Source organism: Festucalex cinctus, chromosome 2, assembly GCF_051991245.1.
Source record: "Festucalex cinctus isolate MCC-2025b chromosome 2, RoL_Fcin_1.0, whole genome shotgun sequence".
Classification (NCBI taxonomy): Eukaryota; Metazoa; Chordata; class Actinopteri; order Syngnathiformes; family Syngnathidae; genus Festucalex; species Festucalex cinctus.
In genome coordinates this window covers 959,523-985,426 of record NC_135412.1, presented here as the reverse complement: position 1 = coordinate 985,426, position 25,904 = coordinate 959,523, and the positions used below count along the sequence as shown (strand labels likewise).

At 40.0% G+C, this 25,904-nt stretch overlaps 3 protein-coding genes, 1 long non-coding RNA gene and 2 other non-coding genes across 9 annotated transcripts; 5 read left to right on the top strand and 1 right to left on the bottom strand.

The window, feature by feature from the left end:
* Positions 1–1,599: 1,599 nt before the first annotated feature.
* On the top strand, positions 1,600–5,182 carry rpl10 (ribosomal protein L10). Its single transcript, XM_077511941.1, has 6 exons — positions 1,600–1,744; positions 2,454–2,512; positions 3,538–3,645; positions 3,963–4,101; positions 4,527–4,689; positions 4,972–5,182. Exons 1-6 carry the CDS (start codon positions 1,722–1,724, stop codon positions 5,125–5,127), a joined length of 648 nt encoding a protein of 215 aa, XP_077368067.1. The 5' UTR covers positions 1,600–1,721; the 3' UTR covers positions 5,128–5,182.
* LOC144015107 (small nucleolar RNA SNORA70) lies at positions 3,302–3,435 on the top strand. Its single transcript, XR_013282690.1, has one exon. It is a non-coding gene; the product is annotated as a small nucleolar RNA SNORA70 (small nucleolar RNA).
* LOC144015118 (small nucleolar RNA SNORA70) lies at positions 4,766–4,898 on the top strand. The gene has a single exon (XR_013282700.1). It is a non-coding gene; the product is annotated as a small nucleolar RNA SNORA70 (small nucleolar RNA).
* A 102-nt stretch (positions 5,183–5,284) lies between the features above and the next one.
* Positions 5,285–15,782, top strand: dnase1l1 (deoxyribonuclease I-like 1). 3 transcript variants are annotated; one of them, XR_013282205.1, is made up of 12 exons: positions 5,285–6,739; positions 8,511–8,665; positions 9,142–9,230; positions 9,324–9,413; positions 9,480–9,592; positions 9,684–9,796; positions 10,899–11,056; positions 11,287–11,383; positions 11,502–11,609; positions 11,683–11,754; positions 13,927–14,033; positions 15,235–15,782. XR_013282205.1 is itself a non-coding variant. In XM_077511938.1 (11 exons), exons 1-11 carry the CDS (start codon positions 6,694–6,696, stop codon positions 13,954–13,956), a joined length of 1,071 nt encoding a protein of 356 aa, XP_077368064.1. In that variant the 5' UTR covers positions 5,285–6,693; the 3' UTR covers positions 13,957–15,782. The 3 variants fall into 3 exon arrangements, 2 of the variants coding, with proteins under 2 accessions (XP_077368064.1, XP_077368066.1); XM_077511938.1 differs by having other exon boundaries at positions 13,927–15,782; XM_077511940.1 differs by lacking the exon at positions 5,285–6,739 and adding an exon at positions 6,783–8,379 and having other exon boundaries at positions 13,927–15,782.
* On the bottom strand, positions 8,886–13,722 carry LOC144013296 (uncharacterized). Of its 2 annotated transcripts, none has more exons than XR_013282206.1 (3): positions 13,584–13,722; positions 10,941–11,047; positions 8,886–9,165 (listed from the first exon to the last, which is right to left on the bottom strand). It is a non-coding gene; the product is annotated as an uncharacterized LOC144013296 (long non-coding RNA). The 2 variants fall into 2 exon arrangements; XR_013282207.1 differs by lacking the exon at positions 13,584–13,722 and adding an exon at positions 12,757–13,469.
* Positions 13,992–25,483, top strand: LOC144014996 (tumor necrosis factor receptor superfamily member 14-like). Its single transcript, XM_077515294.1, has 8 exons — positions 13,992–14,033; positions 15,519–15,614; positions 19,016–19,112; positions 20,942–21,067; positions 22,893–23,048; positions 24,049–24,136; positions 24,223–24,397; positions 24,478–25,483. The coding sequence occupies exons 1-7, from the start codon at positions 13,992–13,994 to the stop codon at positions 24,392–24,394; spliced, it is 777 nt and encodes a 258-aa protein (XP_077371420.1). The 3' UTR covers positions 24,395–24,397; positions 24,478–25,483.
* The last annotated feature ends 421 nt before the right edge of the window (positions 25,484–25,904 follow it).

Here is a 25,904-nt window from a genome sequence, read left to right as displayed (position 1 = left end):
AAGTTCGACCTCACTTAGCCTCACTAAATGTCTGGAATCTATAACCAATCATCAGCAAAATTCAGGTGCACATCCCTACTCGTGTCCATATTTACAAAACATAAAAGTAAAAAATAAAATAAAAAAATACAGAAATAAATCTTTAAAACATTACAAAAGTCTAGGGCCCCCTTGGGCTTTGGTCCCTGATACACCATTCCAATTTTCAACTTATAGACATCCCTGGATGCAAACACTGAATACTGAGAACTTTTTTTATTTTCCTCCACTTCTTGAAAGCTAGAATTACCCTTGACCTTCGACTCGCATTGTTCCCTGCAAACAACACACACACACACCCTAGAACAGATCACACAAATGACACATTTCCGTTTCCACACGAGGTGTTATCAACCACACCCCAACGTGTGTGTCTGTGTGTTTCCCTATCACTGCAGGTCACTGGAAACAAACAACCACTTGCTGAAGAAACATTCACGGCGTTTGCTCTCTTGAATCTGTTCGAATGTCATTCTTGCCCTTCAGATACAGGAAAGTCTGGAGTGCTTCAGACAAAACAGGATTAGACAAGACATGTTAGTGTCCCAAAGCTGATAGATGACCTTCACATGAGACTTCACAGGAATCCCAGTCAGAGTTCACTGGCTGCCATGATTGAGATTAAAAGAAGTGTTCTGACTCACTGATCCAGTAGTAATGTTCCTCCACTGTGGATGTTAATTGACTTTATGTTTACCATCCAACTATAGAGCATTAAAGATGTATGCAAAGCTCCACAAATATTATTTTAACAGCAAACAAAACATGACATCTGGACAAGCTTAATCAACCTCAGGAACCATGGGATAGCAATTTGTGTTTGGTAGAGTAATTTCACAGCACATTTCAGATTTGGGACATTCTTGCATTCCCTCTATTGTTTTGTATTAATAAGGGTTCAAAGATGAAGTCATTTCTCAGTGTGGGGCTTATTAAAAAAAAGAAAGAAAAAAAAAGAAGAAGAAAAAAAACTCACACGCCTACCACGGCGCAATATTGCCCCTTGCTGGTCATCTTGTAGACAACCTCATTTAAACCCAAAATATCTTCACTGTCAAATGTTAAAAATAGATTAATGTTGGTTGTGCTGATCATTAACGACAAGCCACAAAGTCAGATGTTGCTTTTGATTTTGCTGCTTGGGACAGCTGATATTTAAGCCTACTACAACATAAACCACAGCAAGAGGTCAAAACGGAAATGGATTTTACAGATTGATAAAAAGTCACGACGTTTAAAAATTTCATTTATATTATAACAAATAAGTCAGTTTACGCCTTAGTAATCAATTATCACCGACGACATCTTGTCGAGACAAAACTCCATTTCCCAGACTTCATTTGAAACAACACGACCGTCCTCAAACCTATTTACCGCAGCCGATTACAAAAAAACAAAAAACAAAAAAAACATATTCAATTGTTCAATTCATGCAATGACGTTTTGTGTCAAGAAATAAAGATGTGGAAAAAAAAGAAGAAGAAAAAAAAAAGAACATTTCGTGGGCATATGACGAAGCGGAAGTAGAATCAACTTCCTTTCCTCCATTCGGTGAGTGCGTGGTCGCGTCGCATTTTCTTTCACTCTACAGCAAATTGAAGAAATCTCGGTACTTTTCTGAGCGTAGAGACAAATATTAAAAATATAACAATTATTTGTTCGTTGCTTTTCAGATTACAACCATGGGCCGCCGACCAGCCCGCTGGTGAGTTGGCTCTTTTGACGTGTCGGGCCGCGGCCAAGTAGCACAGTAAAATGGCAGCAGCTTCCACCCCGCGACATGTGGACTGTACTTGCTCATGGTCCTGCTGGCGAAAGGCTGCTGGCCCATTGTATTCCTGAAAGTTCTTACTTGATATTGCATTCTTTCATTATAGTCTCTCTTGTGTTTTTAGCTCATGTTATCATTTCGTCACGCTAGCTTTATAGAAAACTTTTGCTGGCGTCACTTAGCACAAAGCTAACATACGCTAGCATACCGGTGTACTCTACCGTTTAGTAGACTATTAAACGCTTTGTTATAGTTTGTTACATAGCTGTGCGATTATGCATCGTTTATTTGATATTACTGTGATACTTTGGTTTACATGTTATAGCTTTCCGATCAATCGCTGACCTAAAATGTTAAAAAGGAGACAATAAGCTTGGTTTAGAACAGTGAATAACTTTTGTTAGTCTTCCTAAAAAATGGATTAAAAAATAATAATCCAAATCTGTTTACCTATGTATTTGCTAAGTGGAGACCAGATAACGGGTCATATGGACATGTATTGTGACGGGGGTTGTTTTTTTGGAAACTGTGAATTGTTTAGATAAAACAAACAAACATACGTTTTACACCTGATTGACCTGTTGAATGTCTCTTGTAGCTATCGATCTTTGACCATCCTATTTGTCCAATGCCTTCTCCACAGCTACAGGTACTGCAAGAACAAACCCTACCCGAAGTCCCGCTTCTGTAGGGGTGTGCCTGGTGAGTAGGTCACTAAATTGTCTAGGGGGCTGAACAATAAATCAAAATCATATTGATATTGTAGTAGTACTTTAGTAGAATGCAATTTTCAAATTGTAAAGACTGCAGTTTTCCAAACAAAAACTTTAAAAAAATAAATAAAAAAACTTTAGTCTGTTGGTAGGCTTTTCTATTTTTATTTTCTTTTTTTGTAATATCCATTATCTGAGCTTCTACTCACAAGGGATGGTGGTGTGCTGGAGCCTATCCCAGCAGGCAGGGTACTCGCTAAACTGGTTGCCAGCAGCCGATTTCAGGGCACTCATAGACTAACAACAATCCAAATTCATAGCTATATTTATATAGTGTCTATTAAGTGCTCAAGAAGTTCAGTCCACACGTTTGTCATTGTTTCATGAAACATGAAAAGATTTTGGCGTCACAAAGCCACACATTTGTTTGCGTTATTGTTGTATTTTATTTTTTTTATTTTATTTTTTTAAAGATTACAGCACAAACAATTTTAATTACTTATTAACTTATGTTTACATCACACTTTTGGTAACCGGTTGTGAAGTTGTAGTGAGCACTAAAAACACTGCAAGTCAAAGTATTTGCAGTAATCAGCTTATAATTTATTGCTTTTGTCTTAAAAAAAAGAAGAAAAAAACGAACACAACCTTGACAATTTAATTGCATCTTAAATCACGATGTTGAGGAATAAAATTGCAATCAGATTATTTTTCAAAATTGTTGAGCCCTTAAACGTCCGTGTTAATCATCTCATAGTGGTCTGACAGACGTCCCACCTTGCAGTTTATTAAGCCGACTGGTCTTGCTGCAGTGCATTTCTGGTGCGCAAAGACTGCAGACAAAAAAATCTTTGGTTGTGTATGTCCTCAGCTGGGAGGTGCTGAGTTCTTTAAGGGACCACTGAGACATGTTCAGATAAAATGTCGGAGAATTAAGATTTCTGCAGTTTTAGCAAGGATAATACTTTGTCAAACAAAATGCTTCACACAAACTTTTTTTTTTTTTTTTGTAAGATCCCAAGATCAGGATCTTTGACTTGGGCAGGAAGAAGGCCAAGGTAGATGAGTTCCCCCTGTGCGGCCATATGGTCTCCGATGAATACGAGCAGCTGTCCTCAGAAGGTGAGAAATGGTCAGGCCTGTATCCAGTAAACTTTATATTTACTGTAATGCGTCAATGTAAGGTTAGCACCACTTGGCTGGCTAAAAATGTGAAACCACTAACCCACAAATGAAAACTGCCCTGGTTTACTAGCGTCAACTGCTTTACTTGTATGGCGGGCCCAAAGTGAACATTACCCCTTTGAATTACCCTCCTCATCCATAAACGGTGCCGATTTTTGATTATTGGGGATTTTCAGTTGTCCTCGGTCACCGCTTGCGACTTAACTTGAGGCAATGACACCTTTTCCGACTGCATGGGTGGGCTATTTGTGCAGCTCTGGAAGCCGCCCGTATCTGTGCTAACAAGTACATGGTGAAGACCTGCGGTAAAGATGGCTTCCACATCCGCATGCGTCTGCATCCTTTCCACGTCATCCGGATCAACAAAATGTTGTCCTGTGCCGGAGCTGACAGGTGAGAGTGGCTCATTGTTGTTCTGGAGCTTAAAGGCGCAGTCTGCCTTTTTCACTCTGGAAAATGCACTTTTCAAATACCAGAATTAAACAAACAACTTCTCAATTTACAGATCTGGGCTTTTCTTAATTTCTGGTGGTGATTTTGTCCTAAACTCCCCACACCCCCAGCCTGTATTTTGCCATTTTGTGTTTGTTTTGTAAACAGCGGGACGTTTCTGTGGAAAGACGGTGTTTACACCCCTCCAGCCAATCGCAGAGCGGGACAAAATCACCACCAAAGATTAACATAAACCCAGATGTGTAGACTGAGTGAAAGTTAAAGTGTGTACATCCTGTATTTAAAAAGTGCATTTTCCTGAGTGAAACCGGCATACTGGGCCTTTAAATGACCCCAAAGCTGAATTGTCCCCTTCCTGCTCGCAGGCTCCAGACAGGAATGCGCGGTGCTTTTGGTAAGCCGCAGGGCACTGTGGCCCGTGTGCACATTGGTCAGGTGATCATGTCCGTGCGTACCAAGGCCCAGAACAAGGAGCATGTGGTTGAAGCCCTGCGCAGAGCCAAGTTCAAGTTCCCTGGCCGCCAGAAGGTATGCAAATGTCACTTCGTACAAAATACTTTGTAGTGCGAGAGCAGTGCAACTTCATATATTTTATCATCAAATATTGCAGCTTATTAAGCCGACTGGTCTTGCTGCAGTGCATTTCTGGTGTGCAAAGGCTGCAGACAGCAACTCGTTGGTTGTGTATGTCCTCAGCTGTGAGGTGCTGAGTTCTTTAAGGGATCACTGAGACAAAGCTTAACAATCTTTAGTTGCTGTTCATCAATTATGTTTTTGTGTGTCACTGCCATGTTTTTCTTGCCTGTCCAGATCCATATCTCCAAGAAGTATGGCTTCACCAAGTTCAATGCCAGCGACTTTGACGACATGATGGCTGAGAAGCGTGTCATTCCTGATGGCTGTGGGGTGAAGTACATCCCCAGTAAAGGACCTCTGTCCCGCTGGAAGGCCCTTCATGCCATATAGAGCATCCGTAAGCCTCTCATTGACTACAACCAATAAAAATGGCTTTCATTACCAACGTGTCGAGTTGATTCAATTATTGGGTAACAGTTATGTGTTGTCATGGTCAGGTGTCATCCACCTTTCTGAAGCTGAGAGCTTTGCGACTGATTAGTGTTGGCGTCCTCACTCGTGGTCCTCAAGGGCCGGAGTCCTCCAGGTTTTAAATGTTTCTGTCCTCCACAACTGATTCATATAAACGGCAGGGGCTTCAGAGCGCCTGTCGCTCGCCGGGATGCTCGTTTACTCACGCAAAATAAGAATTGGTGGTAGGTTTGCAAAGTGTGGTCTCTCTCAGCCACCGTAGTGTGAGTGCTCCTAATGTTATTCTTTGACCACTAGATGGCGGTACGGACTACACACTGGGTCTTTAAAACTTTATGGCGCTTTGGTGTTTTCCCATTTTATTTTCACTACACTCGGTCGAAGTAATTAGGCTGATTTTAAAAGCAAACCTGAACAAACGCATACAAACACACAAAGAAACTTTACTAAATCTGGAAAGTGGTTTCAATAGTCAATCTAAATGAAAACCTCCTCTGTATAACGCTGAACAGATACTTGTATATTTACAGATATATGTGTGTATTACATATACTTTACTATATTAACCTAGTTCTAAATAAAGTATATTGTCACCTTCTTAAAATAATGGCCAGAGGTCATATTTCTTCCAGATTTTTCAGGAAACACAAAAACATTGAACCATTTGCATAAGGAGGAGGTAATGTTTGTTTAAAAAAAAAAAAACTATTTTAAGAGGGTGACGATATGTACACTTATATGTATTTCTATTTGTCTTGTAATTCTAAATCCTTCAAAAGGAAATTCATCTTACACTGCTATTCTCTGATATTTTTGTTGCATACCCCACAGCGAAGTATATCACCCCCATGCAGGCATGCAAGTAGAGACAAGCGTGAAAGGGGCGTGCAAACAGTGCTGCACTTCTTGAGCTAGGTTTGGGTGTGGGATTTGTGCCGAGCTTAAGGGGAACTTAGCAGCCAGGAAGCAGACGTCATTTTTTTTATTTATTTTTTGTAGACAGCAGGACTCGACCGTAAAGGTTCCAAAGACCAAGTTGTTACATTTATTTACATTAAAATATAAGTTATCTTATTTGGTGGTTTGATTGTTTAACCAGTATTCATTACAATTTATTCCCATAAACCTGCTGTAACCTATGATTAATATTCTAATTGGGTCTCAGGACCTCTCAAATTTAAATCTTAAATTTGCACAACTCACTGTGAGAAAGTAAAAAGTTCAATAGAGTATCACGTCTTTTTGAAACAACACGTTATTTGCTGTTATATTTTTTTCTATGACCACGTGATGAAGAATTATCCCACTGAATTTGGTGAACGAGAAAAGTGAAGTGAAACCTGACAGTCACCTCACTTCACTTTGGAAACTAGCAGTCAGCACAGCTGTTACTGCAGCATGTGCACTGGAGCCAAACGTCATCAGAATGAAAGTCCCGCCCACAGGAAGTAGTCACGCTGGGCGGGCATCTACCGAGTAAGCTTCATGTTTCACAAAGGAGAAATCCGTCAGAAAAACACCATCAAACCTGGTAAGCTGCTATTTTTCTCAAAACAAAACAAAACACAAATTCTCATTACAGGATTCTTACACAGAATGGGCCGGGAAAATGTGTGAGAATGTGTGTTGAGAGAGATTGCGGAAAAAGAAAAAGAAAACTTTCTAAACGCTTCTGGTCTCGACTTCAAGCATAATTTGTGTGTAACAAACGTCATTTAATCTAGAATTTTTTTGTTGGTCGTCCTTATGAGCAGTGCGCAGGTTGACAGATTTAGATATATGAATGTATAAATAATTTTCCACCACATGGCTCTTGTATAGAAATTTTGTCACTGGACAGCTGCAAACGTCAGAAATAATTCACCCTCATTCAATGTATAGGCTGAGCATGGATGACCTTCAAATATTTGGAGTAAAACATTAGGTACACTTTTATAGTCTACTCTGAGATCCGCTTTCACTGACATATTCAGAAAATTTTACATTTACATAAATATATAGGCTACAACCATGTCGCTCATAGATGTGATTTTTTTTTCCATGTGCATAATGCTTAATAAATAAATAATGAATTCTTATTGTATTTATTGGTAAACAAATGATAATAAATGAACCCTTTATATATTAAAATAAAAAATGGTTAAAACCACAAATTTTATTAAATAAAAAATAAATAAAAATACTGCTGCGATTGGCTGGCAACCAGTCCAGGGTGTACCCCGCCTACTGCCCAAAGCTAGCTGAGATAGGCTCCAGCACCCCCCGCGACCCTTGTGAGGAATAAGCGGTCACGAAAATGGATGGATGGATGGAAAAAATACTGTTTTACTAATATTTTGTATTGCATTATCAATAATAGACCATTAACAAAACATTTTATGAGTAAAAAAAAAACAATTAAAAATAAATAACAGTTTTTAAAAAAAATTGGAAGACATGCTTTAACTCCCAATCCTAGTGGGATAAAACGCTATATTAATGGAAAACCTTTGCCCACCCTTTAAACTGTATATAATGTAGAACTGCGTCATATCATACTGTGAGGTATTTGATTCTATCATAAGGATGGAGGAAGGAAAATAGACATTTTTTTTTCAGTATGGTCCGTTCCAGCATTTACATCGTTAAATGAATACCTCCCGAGCATGATTATTTTTGTATAGGCAGATTTACTGGATTATGTAATGGTACCTAATGTAGTGACTGCTGTGTGGCTTTCCCACAATTTTTAATATCTGTCTTCCCATGACTAAGACGACTAACAATAGCACTTCCACAAGTGCCACACCCAAAAATAACTACTACTGTATTATGAATATTCCACCCAGCCTTGTGACTGCATGCCATATATGGTGTTGTCTACCTTTTGTCATTTTAACAGCAATACAATACAGTATTGTGCTTTACATTGGAAGTTTTAAAGGTTACTTACTAGCACACATTGTATTGCTCCTCCCATCATATTTTCACCTGTCTAGTATGTACTATACAAGATGTAAAATATAAACTCTCCCCAACTCTCATGCTTTTTTTCTCATGAGAATTTAAGTTGTGCAGTTTGGAAGCACATACCATGGGGCAAACGTTTCCAACATGTTGATACATCTCTGCTTTTGTAATGTTATGCAACGTTCATTGTAGGTAGGCGTCTATTGAGCATGTTTGGATCAGGTCAGGTGCTGTTTTCTCCACATTTTTCTTTCACTTTTACTCGTAATCTGCATTGTATTTGACATTTGTGTCAACATAACCAATAAATGTTTGAAATCATACAAAATCACCTCTGTATGTTATTGTTCCAGCTACGATAATGAGGCACTTCCTCTTCCTGCTGCTTCCCTGCCTTGATGTGTGTGGCGTTCAGGGGGCTTCAGATTTCAGAATCTGTGCCTTCAACCTTCAACATTTTGGGGAATCCAAAGCCAAGAAGCAGGATGTCATGCAGATGTATGTTAAAGTAAGGCGCCTCACTGCGGATGAACTTGCTTATCTTTCAAAAGGAAGAGTATCATTCAAAACAAAAAAAGGTGAAATGTTCACTGACTGACTAAAGGAGACTGGTGTTTTGTTTCGACACAAAGAAAAAAAACAGCTAAGCAAAACACCCTGCATTATAAATCCACATTACATAAACTACTATATTCAGTAGTTAAATGATCCAACGCACACAAACCACCTTCCCATCAGCTCATCAATTGTATTAGCTAGCATACTCAAAATTATGCGTTAGCACAAAATGATGTGACGTCACATCACACATGGGCAAACAAACATGCCCACTAGCACTTCATACTGTGCATTTCAGTATAAGTAAAGAAAACGTTGGGGTTGACCTTTAATGATGCGTCACATGAAGCGCTTCTTATTCACATTTTTGATTCTGGCGTCTGCGTGTCACTCCAAGGCAACTCCTTCTTTCATGACCTCTTGCAGATAATCAGCCGCTGCGATGTGATTCTGCTTCAGGAAGTGAGAGACAACAGAGAAAAAGCTTTGCCTCAGTTACTTGAGCGTCTTAACAGGTGAATAAATGATGATAAAACGCACACGCAGGCACAAAGATGTTTGGTTCAACCCTTGTTGTCCCTTTCTGTTAATATGCGATACATTTCCAGGTATGACCTTTATCATGATTATAAAGCCGTGGCGAGTGAGAGATTGGGCAGGTCTGAAACCTACCAGGAGCAGTATGTGTTTGTCTACAGGTAAGCAAAAACACACCTCAGCTCAAGCGTATTGTACCAAATCTCACAGAATTGCGATGTGTGCAGGACGGATACAGTGACAGTGACGGGCCAGTATCAGTACCGTGACAACAGGCCGGGACATGTTGACGCGTTCTCCAGAGAGCCCTTTGTCGTCCGCTTCAAAGCTCCAAAGACAGGTCAGTCTCCTGAAACACGTCTTCCGAAAATCATCCTCAAAATATGTTCACGGGTGCGTCCATATTCTTAACACTCCTCGCTTGTCTTCAGCAATTAAGGAGTTTGTCCTTATCCCGCAACACACCAGTCCAGCTAACGTCTCGAAAGAGCTTGATGCACTTTATTTTGTCTTGCAACATGTCAGGAAGATGTGGAAAACGGAGGTAAAGTCTCATTTCGATCTATCTATCTGTCTGTCTGTCTGTCTGTCTCCGTGTTGTATATTTACCAGTTAAATGTGGATGGAACAATTAAAAATGGGAGCTGTGTAAAATATTTAATACAGTAATGCGTTTTGAATACTGAAGAACAAGTGTATGTATTCGGTATGTTTTACACCAATATATTTACGCTATTTAAATGACATGCACAAAGTTTTTGTTTGAGATACAACAAGCCAAAGCAATTACATATTTTTAAACTAGATACGTAGAATTTAAAAAAAAATTTTTTTTTAGACACTTTTTTTTTGGGACATATTTTTTTTTGGACACTTTTTTATTTTTCTTTTAAACACTTTATATAGCGCAGAAAATGACAAACACTCAACCCTCGGTCAGTCAAGGGAAGAGCGAACTAAACTTACGGTAGATAGTGGTCGAAACTGCCATGTTGACATCCATTCTTGGTGAACAGAGGTCAGGGCAGTTGTTCAACCAAATTAACTCGCAGTGCCGCAAAATAGAAGAAAAACACATACTACTACTACACAACAGGAAAAGAAAAAAAAAGAAGTAATATTAAATGGGAAGTCAAACCCACATTTTTTTTTTTTTTTTACAATAATTGCATTCTGCTTAATATTGGGTTAGTGGAATATGCGTTAAGCGTTTTTATCCATCTCAGTGGGCGGGGCCATTTTACCCCTTGCTGTCGGACTGAAGATGACATCACAGTTGCTCAACAACCAATCACAGCGCAGCTTCCGAAAACAGGTGAGCCGTGATTGGTAGTTTCCTGAGCCCTGAGAAACAATGATGTCATCTTCAGTCGACAGCAAGTGGCAAAATCGCCGTCGCTGAGATGGATTAAAAAAAAAAAGAAAAAAAAAAAGGCTGGATTTCACTTCATAACTCATATTCCACAAATGCAATATTAATCAGAATGTCATGTTTAGACGAGTGAGGTCACAGATAACATATTATTGTCAAGAAATGTTTGTTTGACTTCTACTTTAACCTCTGTCTGTATGTCACAGTTCCAAGCGCATTCAGTAGTCGGTGAACAGATGTTTTTTTTTTGTGTGTTTTTTTTTTAATTCAACAGAATGTAATGCTTCTTGGAGACTTCAACGCTGACTGTAATTACCTTTCCAAGAGGAGCCGCACGAAATTGCCCTTGTTTACAGACAAGAGTCTGTTCTGGTTGATGCCGGAGAAGACGGACACCACCGTCCGAGAGACCACCTCTTGTGCCTATGACAGGTAAACGAGTCACAAATAAGGACAGGCACTACATTATGTAAAAAAATAAAAAAAATAAAAAATGTTGCATTTGAATACAAATAATTGAGAAAAAGGAAACATGGGCCACTTCTATTTTAGGGAAATTAAGACATTTATTATTTTATTTTGGATTTTTTTTAAATTATTTATTCACATTACTAAAATGATTCTCATTAAATCAGTTGTGTATTTTTTGCGTGTTTCATCAGGATTGTTGTGCATGGTGACACGTTTGCCAAAGCAGTCGTACCCTTTTCAGCCAAGCCATTTAACTTTCAAATGGAATATCGTCTCTCGGAGGAAGAGGTAGATATCGGCATCGTTCTATGACTGCATTTAACGTGAAACTTTGATTTATTTTGAAATAAAATATCAAATCATTTAAAGTAGAGAATGATGACGTTTTCTTTTCTTTTCTGCGCAGGCGCTCAAGGTCAGTGACCATTACCCCGTTGAGGTCCTCCTGAAGAACAACGCATCACAAGTCTGCTTTAGTCTCTTGCTCGTCTTACTTCTATTTATCTTCAGACCAGTATGATTGGAATCCTAATCGAATGTGGTGTAGGATTGTGTATTTAACATATTTTTCTTCAATCTATTTTTAGGGAAGACAGGGCAAACTCTCTAACTTCACAGAAGATCTCTTGATCTCCTGCAATGACCTCTATGCTGGAAGTGTAAGCTTTTGAACTTTATATCACTTTTCTCGTGTCTTCTTATTTTCCAAGCAGGATTGGGAACTTTCAGACTATACGAGTGTTACACTGGCTTTTTTGTTTGTTTTTTTGTATCAGCCAGAACAAGTATCATAGTAAAATAGTATTCACACAGTATTAATTAACCAAACATTTCTTAAAATGTCAAATTGTAATACAGTAAAATCATGGCTTTTATATGATCTATTATAAAAATCAATCAATTTTTAGCATTTCACGTGTACCACACATTAATCAACTTTTTATTTGAAATGTTTTGATCATGTGTTAGTTAAAATCTGCATTACATCACGCATCAAACGGCATTTAATTCTAAACCAAAAGATGTGCATGATGCAGACATTATCTTTCATATTGGAAGAGATTGTTATTGTTATGATAAAGCAATGTTTTCTTCGCGTTTGTATGCAAAATATCCATATCAACACAAATAAACAAGATTGCTGTTTATGCGTTGCACATTTTTGCTGGATTGCAAGACAATATACAGAAAATATATTCAGCCACATCAGTTGTAGCCTCCTCGGCAAACGAGGAAAGATGCAAGACGAGGATGATGTTTTTGCGTTCAACTCTTTTTCCATAAATGGATAACATTGGCAACTATGATGCCAAATGGCAAACATGTTTTAAATTTCATGAATGTTTGTGTGATGAACAGAAAAGGTGAGTACGGAAATTGTGACTTCCTCCTTATTTAAAAATGCACTCGTTGCATGCTGCTTTATGTGGTTAACAAAGTTCATTGCTACGTCTAACAAAGTAAAATCCATCAACAACAACAACATCGAGTAACCCCTCCCCCTGCCCCCAAACGCAGAGGGGCGGGGTTTTTGCAAAACTAAAAGTGAAACTTAACCGTTGGAGGAGACTATAATAGCGCGAAGAAAAAATAAGTAAGTTATTGCCTTTATGTACAGTGTACTTGATCCGTTTGACGTGTTAAATTTACTAATAGCTTGCCTGGAATTTCGGTGTAGATGAGGGAGCAATCAAAAGTCCCCTTCGTTGTGCGCGACCGAAACAGTTGTCTTTTGTTGTCGTTTTGAAGCCATTCAAAGGCGGCCGTGGGCGTCGAGAGTGCTTGTAGCGTCTCAGTTCGAAGTCGTAATGGAAAAAAATAGGTCAGGCGACAGTCTTCAGATTCAGAAATCTGGCAGAACAAGTCTCACAGAAAACTCCGTTCGGCAAAGTGAAGGCACAAATCACCACGTACGCTATTCTGTTTTCAATTACAATTTTAGTTTAGTAACAAAGTGTGATTATACCCCCAAAAATAAATAAATAAATCGAAGAGATAATGTCCGCTAAAAGGCCAAGTACACAAAACAATGAAAAACCTGGAAAATGACACATATGCAGCTTTCACAAAGACGTACGAGGGCAAGTTGCCGTGACGCGGCACGCTGCCAATGTCAATTATAAAATACATGTCTAAAAATAAATTGTGGTAAATACATGGACGTCGATATCTTTGTTTCAAAATAATTATAACATATTGTAACGTTTCGTAAAAAAACGCCACCAGCAATGTAGGTTGGGATGTCACCCGTTTATTCTTCTCATGGAAAACGCCACTTTGGGCAGTGGCCGACGCCAGATAAACAGAGCACGAACTCGAGGCGAGCAGCAGTCCGAAGTCCGAAAAAAGAAGAAGAAAAAAAAGCAACAACAAACTCCTCACCTCCCTGCTGCGAGACTTGTGTTGCGTTCACGAACAGTCAGACATCCTAAAGAGCAAGCCCAGAACACACAACCACTTAGTTCGTTACAAAATGCATCTGTCTTACCTGCATGACCTATCTATGAGCAATAAAATTATCTGATGTTGAATTGCAAAATTTTGCAAATGTGTCTGTCGTTACCTCTGATTTCAGAGATTAAAAAAACAAACAAACCCTGCTGAACCATTCCAACGCCTGCAAGTTAGAAAGCTATCCAAGTTTGCGTCCAGGAAACTTCAAAAAGAGCTCATGTAGCATTTCAAAATAAAATACCTTTGAAATCTGCAGCCAATATGGGACTTTCCTGCCCTCTGGTTGCAGACTGCAGTAACATAATAAACTTCTGGGAGGTATGGAATATATTTGTTTTAACTTTTAAAAATGTTTTCTTTTTCTTTTTTTCTCCCAGATTCATCTTGCATCCGTCATAATAATTTAATTTCCATCCCGCTGGTGTCAAATGTCGGAAGCAGAATGGTGTTGGGAAACGCAGAACTGACGTTTCATCATGTGCTGGTAAAACAAACAAGACAAATGAATATTTGTTATTGAAGCAAGCTTTTCTGCGCTCAACCAAGAATTGATCACTTTGGTGTTTTGATTGGATTTTTTTGGTGTCATTTTGTTGATTTCATTTAATTGCATTATTTATATAGTACAGTGGAACCTCAAAATGTGATGATTACCCATGTAGTCATCCAAAAGAACAAAAAAAACTTAGCTTTAACACCTACCGCTGAAACAAATATGTATTTTATTTATAGGTATTTCCCAATTGGAGGAACTTCACCTTCTTGTTCACTCTATTTGAGTTTTAAATGTTGCTTAATAAAGTCAAATTCACACACGTTGAAGCATTCAAGTCAGCTTTCAGATGTGCTCTGCTTAAGCGCACGCACTCAACGTGCAGAAAACGCCATCGACTTTCGAAGCAGCCTTCAAGTTGAAGCTGCCAAATCCTGACATTTCAGTTAAGGCACACCTGTGCAATATTCATGCTGTCTAATCAGCATCTTGATATGCCACAAATGTGAGTTCAATGGTCAGTAAAGGAGAAGTGTTTACTCACACAAATCCAGACAGATTTGTGAACGATATTTGTGAGTACTTAATTGGCCTTTTGTGTATCATGGAAAAGCTCTTTTAGTTATGCAGATGAAAATTGGTACCAAAAATAAGTGTTGTGTATTTGTTGAGTTGAAGTGAGCAGAGAGGATTCATTTGGACATGCAATCGCGCCCCTGACTAATAGAACAGTAATTATTTTGTTTTTGGCAGTTGTTGCATCGTTTTTAGCCACTTCTCACAAAAAGAACTATGTGGCAACTTGTTGCCATGACAACTTGGTGAGTTACTGTGGTAATTTGAAACTATCAAACAACTGTTACTTTAACACAAACATGACATTAACACGTACAAAGAGAACAACAGTACTCATAGTCTTGTAAACGTTTCGGTTAGAGTTTAGAGGTTCCACTGTACGAGGGGTGTCCCCAAAGTTTCCGGCCTCTCCTTGAAAACGAATACACTATATATTCATGCGGCAGATATAGCCCAATTCCTTGTGCGATCAACAAAGTGCTGCTCATTCACCGGGGATCAACACGCCAGTACTTTTGAAGATGTGGTGTTTGGTTGTTTTGGATTCATTCCCCGCAGCCTTCAGTGAGAACTGCCGGTGACTATCTAGCTGATCGGACTTGTTTTTCTTCACCAGATTAAAACAGCGACTGCGTGATTAACATTTTTGACGCTGCTGAAGATGTGATAGATGCTGTAGAGCAGGGGTGGCGAGAGCCGGTCCTCGAGGGCCGCAGTCCTGCTGGTTTTGGATATTTCCCTTCTTCAACACAGCTGATTCATGATCAGCTCATCAGCAAGCTCTGCAGAAACCTGATAACGAGCCTGTTAATTGGAATCAGCTGCACTTCGAGTAGGGAAATCTGCAAAACCTGCAGGACACTGGCCCTCGAGGACCGCAGTTTGCCACCCCTGCTGTAGAGGCATTCATTGAGGGGTTTGATCAAAGCTGGTTCCGGGACGGACTTGTGTGGACTGGAGCATCGATGGAACAAATGCATTGAGCTAACATTATGGGTATGTTGAAGAATAGTTCGATCTGCCTCTTGTGTTGTTTCGGCTGGAAACATTTGGGACACTCCTCATACTCTTATTTGGATGAAGCTAATCTTCTTTGTGTGTATCTTAATTTTCAAACCAGTCAGATTATTGGGCCTCAATCACTAATAAATGTGTTAAACTGTTCTACACACAAATTCAGTAATACACAAAATCATCGCCAGATTCATGGCACAATAAGCGCCTGTCAGTTTTCATCTCATGCAATCTGAATTCATTCAAATTGAGGGGCGAATGCCCACGATCTGAAAACCACACCCCGATTTCCCTGTCGAAATAAGGAAGGTCTTCCGTTTAATGCATCAAAATGATGGTGAGAGAAATTGAGGTTATTCCATCGGTTAAGAAAAACAATAATTTTGAAGCGTTTCCACTGGAATGACAACAAAAAGATGCCGATCGGCCTCTATCACTACAGCTGTGTCACCTGAGAGCAGTTCCGTGGGTCAGGTACAGAAAACGTCGTTTGATATTAAGGGCTGGATACAAAAGAATATTGAACCAGAGAAAATGGAAAAAAAAAAAAAAAGGAGGACAAGGACCATCTGATTTCACCCCATATGGTGAATAATTAGTCAGCCATCTCCTGCCAAGGTTAAATTGATGACTTACATCCGTCACTTGTAATTAGTATATATATATATATTTTTTTTAATGAAGTGTTGAATTGAAGATTCAAGATTATAAATATATACGTAAACAGCAGAGAAGAAGACTAAAGGACATTTAGTCAAATCATGAGCAAATTCTCAATTTCAATTATTACCTTACAGTTTTGATGAAGTCAAGCGAGTCCTCAAGTTACGACGAACGATTTTTGTTCCTACGCTGGCGAATATGAATTTCTGCATAAATTGGATTTCACAGTTAAAGTCGAAAATTTACATCAAAATACTTTGTATTTAAAAAATAAAAAAAAAATAAAGATGCTGCAACTTCCCATTAATGTTTAGAGGTGGTAGAAAAAGCCAAAGACAAACAAACGCTAACAGAAACACTGGAAACAAAATGGCAGGCGAGGGACAACATGGTGGACGAGGTGCGGTCGTCGTAAAGTCGAATCGTAACTCAAAGACTCCCTGTAATGTCGTTTGTGCATACTCATGGTTTGAAGAGATTCTAAAGTTATTCACACAATAAGAACAAATTTGAGAAAAACATTTTGATGACTCATAGATTTGTGCATCTACACACAATTTAAGCACACATTTAAGCATGCAAGTGCTGTTTGTGAATGAGGCCCGTTATCCTTGACATCATTGTCATTGTTAGCAATTGCGTTATACTTATTTGTTGTTGTATATGTTTAATGTGCTATTTTGCGTTTCTTCAGTCAAATTCATTTACTGTTACGTTTCTTCTGCATCCGTGTTATGTAAGTACACCCGTTTCATAAGCACTGTTCCGAAATGACAGATAAAGTTTGAGCATACCAAAAGCGGGTAAACAAAGTCAAAGGACTGTCGGGCCAGAATGCTTGGATGGACGGGCCAACTTCAGGGTGGATGGGACGGATTGCTGCGTGTCAGGAGACTTTGAAAAAGGAACGCTCAGAAGAAAAGTCATGCCAGTCACCTGTTCTGCTCCATTCGATGAACTGAAAGCAACGCAAGAGAAAGAAGTACGGCATCAATGGATGGTTTCATCTCAGGTTCATGGATTGTTGCTACGTGAAGGCTGACAGTAGGTGGCAGCACCCAGTTGCACATCTATTGCACGGAAAGCAGAGAAAACTGGTGAGTGCACAAGACTGGACTGCGCCCGGCCACACAGATGACTGGACGGAGGATCTTAGTTACTTGGTGTTGTTGAAACTGTCAGACAGGTAACGAGTTACAGCTGCAGGCAAGGTATAACCTTGTAGTTCATAATGTACAAAGGACGTAACATCCACTTCTAGCAGGTTGTAGCCAATGCTCACTGCTCTGATTGCCACCCCGTACTATGAGGCTACTGTGTTGGTTACCATGGCAACTGGGGGCAGAGATAGGACGTTGAGACTAGGTTAGTGGCTCTTTTTTTTTTTTTTCCCCTCAAATGCCCCAGAGTCCATCCATCCATCCATCCATCCATCCATTTTCTTGACCGCTTATTCCTCACAAGGGTCGCGGGGGCTGCTGGCGCCTATCTAAGCTGGCTCTGGGCAGGAGGCGGGGGACACCCTGGACCGGTTGCCAACCAATCGCAGGGCACACAGAGACGAACAACCATCCACACTCACAAGCACACCGACGGGACAATTCGGAGCGCCCAATGAACCTTCCATGCATGTCTTTGGAATGTGGGAGGAGTACCCGGAGAAGACCCACGCGGGCACGGGGAGAACATGCAAACTCCACCCAGGAAGGTCCGAGCCTGGACTCGAACCGGAGACCTCAGAACTGGGAAGCGGACGTGCTAACCACTCGACTACCGTGCCGCCCTGCCCCAGAGTCTAAATGATAAAAGCCCGCATGACCACTAAGTAAAACATCATTTACTGTATATATATTCCCTTAGCGCGGCACGGTAGTCGAGTGGTTAGCAGTGCGTCCGCTTCCCAGTTCTGAGGTCTCCGGTTCGAGTCCAGGCTCGGACCTTCCTGGGTGGAGTTTGCATGTTCTCCCCGTGCCCGCGTGGGTCTTCTCCGGGTACTCCGGTCTCCTCCCACATTCCAAAGACATGCGTGGCAGGTTCATTGAATTGTCGCTTAGGTGTGCGTGTGAGTGTGGATGGTTGTTGCCCTGCGATTGGTTGGCAACCAGTCCAGGGTGTAACCCCGCCTACTGCCCAGAGCCAGCTGAGATAGGCGCCAGCAGCCCCCGCAACCCTTGTGAGGAATAAGCGGTCAAGAAAATGGATGGATGGATGGATGTTCCCTTAGCAAATGTTGTGATAACACTACGGCACTGCTTAACTTTTGACATCAAAAGTGTTTCAGTCTAATGCAGTCGCTTGATAGTGGGCATTGGCAACAAGTGACAAAATGGCCGCCCCCCTGAGATAGATGAAAACAGGCCGATTTTGCTGCCCAATTCATAATCCACAAACATGATGTTAATCAGAATGCCACGTTTAGATTAGAGTGGGCCGATATAACATATTACTGTGATTTGTTGTTGTTGTTGTTTTTTTACATTTTTGTGTTGCGCTAATTTCCACTTGAAGATCACTAAATAATTATCTTCCAATTTATTTCATTTTAATTATAAAGTCAAAGAAAATGAAGGTCAAGCAGCATTTTAGCAGCATTGTCAAGTTCTGAGCGTATACAGTAAGGCTAAAATGAAGGAAAAAAAAAACCAGACATTTAATTGTCGGCGTCTGCTGTGTGAGTGACAAAGTACCAGTTTTGATTCTTTGTTGTTGTCTTCCGCTAGATATTCCTGACGTATGTCTTCAGAGGCCACACACTAGAATGTCATCCAACTGCTTATCAGCTCAGCGACAAGCAATGTTGTCCCAAGTGTCCAATTGGTAAGACAATTTCCATTTCGAGTTCACCAAGAGAAATGTGTGATGGTTTTCTCCAATTTGTGATTGTTTTATTTTATTTTTTTTCTGACAATTTTTTTTTTTTTTTTTTTTAAAGATGCAAATCTCAAGCTACAAGATGATATCAATGCTAATTTAAAAATACTTTAGAGTTGTCACAATAAATTTTTTTTAGAGTTATTATTCCTTCGATGAATCAATCGAATAAAAAAAAAAAGTATTTTCCATTGACACTTATTCCATTCATTTTATTTTACATCAACGCTTAGTCATTTATTAGCGTTTATGTAATTATTAAATACAACTAACAAAAATAAGCAATATTACATGAGAGGAAGCAATGTTGTACTCGCCCTTTTTTTTTTTTTTTTTTTTTTAACTGACAGGGTTCTTCTTGGGTAGTGATTAATATGAACGGCTACTTATGCTTTTTTGAAGTTGCTTCAGGTTCACTTACATGTAACAGCATCTGGTTATTTGTACTATGGCTGCAAATAACGATTTTTTATTTTTTTTAAACTCATTCACTCGCCGCCATTTTCACATTTCGCAATCCCGTTCGCTACCGGCTGTTTTACTGGATTTTGACTAATTTTGCAAGGCCCACAGAATATTGTGTTCTAAGGCTATAAAAACATGGAACCTATCAAAAGAAAGATTAAAGTCTCTTCTTTCATCAGGGAAAAAAAGTGTTTCTATCTGTTTCCGTTTTGCAGCAATTAGCATTAGAAGAGAACTAAGTTTCATCGGTTTTCACAAATCTATTTAAAATTGTAATTGAGCTTTTTTTCTAGATGGCCCTGGTTGATCTCCTTTGCTCTGCTGCCACCTGCTGGCCGTTTGTGTAATAACTACCATTTCTGCAACTGTTCTTTGCAGTTGAGAGGCTGCATCAAAGCCTTCTGTATGCTCTAGCATTAAAAAAACAAAAAACAAACAAACATATAAATACGTCTTTGGGACGCTTAGACCATTAACTCATTCACTGCCATTGACGGAAAAAGACGTCAAATGATGCATTTTTGGGCTGGCAGTGAATGTGTTAAAAAAAAACGTATTTATGCACAAACAGCCAGCAAGTGGCAGCAGAATGAAGGAGATCAACCAGGGCCATGTAGAAAAAAAGCTCAATTACTTACAATTTTACATTGACTTGTGAAAACTGATTAAACTTGGCTCTCTTCTAATGCTAATTGCTGCAAAACGGAAACCGATAGAAACATACTTTTTTTTTTCCTGATGAAAGAAGAGACTTTCATTTTTCTTTTGATAGGTTCCATGATTTTATAGCAATCGAACACAATATTCTGTGGGCCTTGCAAAATCAGTCCAAATCCAGTAAAACAGCCGGGAGCGAACGGGATTGCGAAATGTGAAAATGGCGGCGAGCGAATGAGTTAAAGGGCCTGGGTACTACCGTATGTACAATGACTGGGCGGTTTGTATCCTCTTTTTTTTTCTTTCATCTTAAAAAAAAAAAAAATCATGCTTTTCTTTCATCTTTCAATTGTTTTGCCATTTCAATCATACTTAGAGGTGAAATGTTCATCTCGCCTTTAAACTGGCGATTTGTGCAGTTTACCGCTACACATGGAGGCATTTTGCAGCCAAATGCCGAGATACATTTCTGGGGAGTGCCAATGTGGCAGCCCCGCGGCTTCAACAAGTCTCGGCCTCTGGCTTCTCCAGCGGGCGCCCGTGGATGGGGGTGCTCGCGGGAGCCGTGACCCGGATCCCCAGGGTCAGAAGCGGCCAGTGACTTGTGATTTTGTGATGTGTTATTGAAACTCCACATTCTCTGCTTCAAACAGGAACTCGCGTTAGGAACGACTGCCCAAAACGCGGCAGCACGTCGTGCCAGCCGTGTGCGGACGGAACCTACATGAATATCCCGACTGGCCTCAAGAACTGCTTTCCATGCAAGAACTGCAATGCAGGTAAAGCTCAGGTCACGTTTCCGACCACGATTAGTCAATTAGATCGAGGTTAACGGCTTAACATTTGGGATTGTCAGCCTCAACCATTTCTTGAGCAAATAGGAGAGGAAAACTCGGTTTGTGTTTTACATGTTTTTATTTAAAATAATGGAAATGTAATTCATCTGGGGCAAACATTTGCAACCATAAAACCATTATTCACCGTGCAGACAATTTTTGATGTCACATTTGAACGTTCTTCACATCGTGACATTGCAAAAGGGAAGAGGACGCTTTGACCTTGAAGAGAATATACCACTGTGGCTCCCGTCCATCATCACGGCGCTCTGCTTGTTGAGGAGGCGCGCTGGCGAGATTTAAGATGCACAAACACTTTCTCAGGCGAAACCGCCACACTGGAGGAGGCGGCAACGAAGGAATTTCACAACAGCTTCAACTTGCGAGCAACATATTTTGCCTTTTCATCATTTTCAAGTCGACCTGGATGAATGCACTTCATCCATCCCGGTTTTCATCTCCAAATGCACTGATGATGTTTCGACCACCAGGAGGTCCAATTGCAGAAGTGCGAGCACTGCTGAAGCATCAGCAACTTTTAATTAGTTGTAAATGAATCCACCGAACGGAACAGCCTTTGCAAGGAATGAAAGAAGAAACGAGGAATAATCGGAAGTGCTTCACACTGACTTTGCATTCACCTGCTGATGACAGGAGGATCAGGAGGAACTGGGGGTTCAGTATCTTGCTCATGTACACTTTGGCATGGTCTCAAAGGCCAGGGAGTCAATATGCAACCATTGGGTGAGGAGGCGGCCACTCTACCACTGAGCCACGCCACCCCATGAAATGTGAGTGCTTGTTTTCCATGTTAGACTTTAAAGAGGCGAGCCTGCGTGAATTGGAGAAGGAGATACCAATGAATGAGCTGGAAGTGTACATAATAGACACTGTGGACGATCAAGACGACGTTACTCAGTGGAAAGCACGTGCAACACGGCTCAAGGAAACGAGGGAAGCCACTGCAAGCCGACCACAATGTGCACATCGACAGCCCAGCTGCTCTGCTGTGAAGTTGCCCAAGTTATACATCAGTAAATCTGAGGAAGTTGCAACTTGAAATGGTGAAATTGAAAATTTGAGACTGCCACCCCGCAAAACCGTAAAATAAGTCCAATAGAAAAGCTCACCTGTGTAAAGTTGTATCCGATTCGGCCTGCAGCAAGAAAATAACAGAAGGCAAATAGGATGCAGCTGTCGATATGCTGAAGAAAGGACGATTGCGAGTGCACACATGGCAAAATTGCTGAAGTTGACAACAGCCAAAAGACCGACTGACATTGTTTCATTGAAATGGCTTCATGACGAGTGTGAAGTCCAACTTAGAAGCTTTCAGTCGGTCGGTGTCGTTTCCGAGACGTGGCACTTTGTTATGCGCCGTATGACTACGGATGATGCCAGAAAATTGGATTGGGACAGCACAATGGCGGTTTGGGACTTGGCGCAGTAGCACAAATTCGAGAACTTACAGCTGAAGGGGACAAATGTGAACGAGTTGAGTGGACTTGTGCCCCATTGTTCACTTTGTCGAGGCCCTAATGTGACGGCAAAGGGCACAAGTTACGTTTTTCAGAAGCTCGGTCACGCAATGCACTACAATGGCCGCAAGCGATACGTCACGTCCGACTGCGTTGTTGTGATATCAAAACAGCTTTTGTTGTCAATTGTATAAATGGGAATTACAAACCAATCCTTGCATTTTCTGTCTGTTAGTTGTATGCTTTGTGTATTTTTGATTTTTGGGACACGTCGTTCACTGTGGTTCTAGAATCTGGTCTCAGGATAAAGAAGGCGTGTACTTCGGATTCGGACGCGGCGTGCGAGCCACTCGATGGCTTCTTCTGCGTGGACGTCAAAGCGGACGGCTGTCTGGAAGCACGGAAACACGCAGACTGTCAACCGGGACAATACAGAAGCCGCAAAGGTTTGCTTTCTTCACAAACAAATGAAACCGCCTGCCATGTTCCTGTTTCCAAACATTTCAAATATTGCTGCTAATGTCATAAAAATGAACAAAACAAAGTATGTACAGTGCACAAATGAACATTGATGGAATTAGACTTTTTTTTCTTTGTTTTTTGTTTTTAATTCTACGTCCTCAATGATAATGAATGAACGTGTGAAAACTAGAGCTGTCAAACGATTCCATTTTTTAATCAGATGAATCACATTGTAGAATTTTGATTCATCATGATTAATCACTGACTTAAAAAAGCTTTTTGCCCGCTGCACACACTCATCCTGCTTTTTCTAATCAATTAATAATTTGCATAATTTAAAATGGGAAAAAATTAACGACGGCATATGTAAACATTTATGAAATGCTTTACTTGAATGCATGTAATTATGTTTATTGCTCAAACTCCAACAGCTACCTTGAACGTAACCATCCGCCGTCGGCTAAAAAGGATCATCTGCGGTCAAAATTAATAGTGTGATTAATCTGTGGTAATCAATGCGATCATTTTTTGTGATTAATTAATTAATTAACGCTTTAACTTTGACAGCACTAGTGAAAACTAAACTAAGAAATAACATTCAGTCCATTCAGTGTTTGCAAGCTCAAATGTGAGCTGTTCTGTTTCAAATGATCATCTTGAGACAGCACAAACTGCCGTCAGCCGACCCGTTCATTGTGTGTGCGCTGCTGCGGCGCAACGGCGTGCTGACAGCAAAAAAAAATAAAAAAAATTCTCTGGTCTGAATGGTAGGCATCATGTTTGGAGGAAGCCAAGCACCTCTCATTACTTGGCCAATGCCAGTCGTACAGTTTTTTTTTTTTTTAAATCCTGCCAATTAGAGGTTGTGCCACACTTTCCTAATCTGTTGAGGTATCCGTGATTGCGCTTGTGCACATGATGCGAGCTGTCCTAAGAGATGCCTAAGAATGCACGTGATTATAACGGCGTACTTTACATTTACAGGAACAGCGTTTAACAACACAATATGTTCCGACTGCACCGGTGAAACCTTTTCAAATGGAACGTCGACATTTTGTCAGCAGCACACAAAGTAAGTGAAGCGTCACATCAACTTCCTGATTTGTTGTCGCACAGGTTTCGCTGTTTGGAATTGTTTTTTCCAACCTGTCGTTTTAGATGTGAATCCAGCTATCTCCTAAAAATGGGAACGGCGACGACTGATGCCGAATGTGGAGAAAAACGTTTTCCCAAGTGGGCGATTGTTAGCATCATCATGTGGATCTTGTGTCTTGCTGTACTTGCTACATTATGTTTGACCAGAAATAGAAAACAACACTATGTAAATTAATTGGTAAGTATGTTACATGACGTAATGAGGGGGGAAATGACAGTGTGGTTTTACTAATGTGAGGCTTCCTCGGATTTTTACAGGAAGACAACCAAATCCATCAAAAGTTTGTGTGGATGGATACTCATGTATTGTTAAAAAAAAAAAAAATCTTACTACTTCTTGAATATGTTCATGCTCTACCACTGTCACTGTGTTTTTTTAATTTTTATTTTTATTATTATTATTTTTTAAGAATTTTAGATCTTTTCGAATGTCTGCTTGGTAATGCTGATGCCTCCGCAGAAAGTAAGTCCAATTGTTTGCTTTGCGTATTTTTGCGTTATATTTTACTGTTATATTCCATACAATCTTGTTAAAATGACTGTACTTTAATTATGGCAAATTAGCGGGGTTTTTTTTGTTTTGTTTTTTGTTTTTATGAGAAAGTAATTTCTGTTATTTCACAGTATTTTCTGGCGCCTGGTGAGCCTTGAACCCCAAGACCACTAAATACAAAAAGGTGTTGTCAGGAAGACCCGGCAGATGATTTCTTATCAAATATGTATTTTCTCCCTCAGCTATATGGTCTGTCCTGTACTACTCCCTCCTCCAGTCTTTCGTGGTTTTGCGTCGTATGAAGTTGAGCAAACTGAATCGCAAAGGGAAGAGGTCAAAGAAAAATCAAAAATCATCAAAAAGGGTGCAAGTTAGAAGAGGAAATTTTGTAGAATCATTTGGATGCTTTGAATCTTGTTGTCGATAGCTTGAAGTTAATATTGTAGATTGCCAGCATCTTTTTTTGCGATGTCGTTTTGCAAAAAACAAAACAAAACAAAAACAAAAGTCGCCTTTTCCATGTTTTGTTTTTAAAAAGCAAATGTTCTTGTTACATTCTCCTCCCCATCAGTTTATCCGACTGATTAGACGTTTTAAGGCAGCTGGTTGGCCAAAGTGATTTGAAGGAGGGAGGAGCAAAACAGTTTGTCAACCATTAAATATCACATCAATCGTTCAGTTTTTCTTCTTTGCTTTTTGGTTTTGAGGTTAACCACATAGAGATGTTTCTGAAAATAAAATGGAAACAATTTTGTTTGAACATGAAAATAATGTACTTAGTGAGTTGCAAACAACCTCAAAGCTACTCTTGACATGTTTTTTTTTTTTTTTTTTTTTTTTTTTTTTTTTTTAACCTTATTTGAATGCAAGAGATAGCCATAACACGATTGAATGTTTTTCTCAAGGACATTGTAAAGTACACATTTTTTTTTATAATTTAATTTACTTTCAGGCGGCACGGTAGTCTAGTGGTTAGCACGTCTGCTTCCCAGTTCTGAGGTCTCCGGTTCGAGTCCAGGCTCGGACCTTCCTGGGTGGAGTTTGCATGTTCTCCCCGTGCCCGCGTGGGTCTTCTCCGGGTACTCCGGTCTCCTCCCACATTCCAAAGACATGCATGGCAGGTTAATTGGGCGCTCCGAATTGTCCCTAGGTGTGCGTGTGAGTGTGGATGGTTGTTCGTCTCTGTGTGCCC

Excerpts from the sequence above, each read along its gene's own strand:
- rpl10 (XM_077511941.1), top strand. The coding sequence starts at position 1,722 with ATGGGCCGCCGACCAGCCCGCTG. Across the intron at positions 1,745-2,453 it reads GGCCGCCGACCAGCCCGCTG|CTACAGGTACTGCAAGAACA; the intron begins GTGAGTTGGCTC and ends CCTTCTCCACAG. Across the intron at positions 4,690-4,971 it reads AGTTCCCTGGCCGCCAGAAG|ATCCATATCTCCAAGAAGTA; the intron begins GTATGCAAATGT and ends TTGCCTGTCCAG.
- dnase1l1 (XM_077511938.1), top strand. The coding sequence starts at position 6,694 with ATGTTTCACAAAGGAGAAATCCGTCAGAAAAACACCATCAAACCTG. Across the intron at positions 8,666-9,141 it reads TCATGCAGATGTATGTTAAA|ATAATCAGCCGCTGCGATGT; the intron begins GTAAGGCGCCTC and ends GACCTCTTGCAG. Across the intron at positions 11,755-13,926 it reads ATGACCTCTATGCTGGAAGT|ATTCATCTTGCATCCGTCAT; the intron begins GTAAGCTTTTGA and ends TTTTTCTCCCAG.
- LOC144014996 (XM_077515294.1), top strand. The coding sequence starts at position 13,992 with ATGGTGTTGGGAAACGCAGAACTGACGTTTCATCATGTGCTG. Across the intron at positions 14,034-15,518 it reads TGACGTTTCATCATGTGCTG|AGGCATTCATTGAGGGGTTT; the intron begins GTAAAACAAACA and ends CCCCTGCTGTAG. Across the intron at positions 19,113-20,941 it reads TTGTCCCAAGTGTCCAATTG|GAACTCGCGTTAGGAACGAC; the intron begins GTAAGACAATTT and ends TGCTTCAAACAG.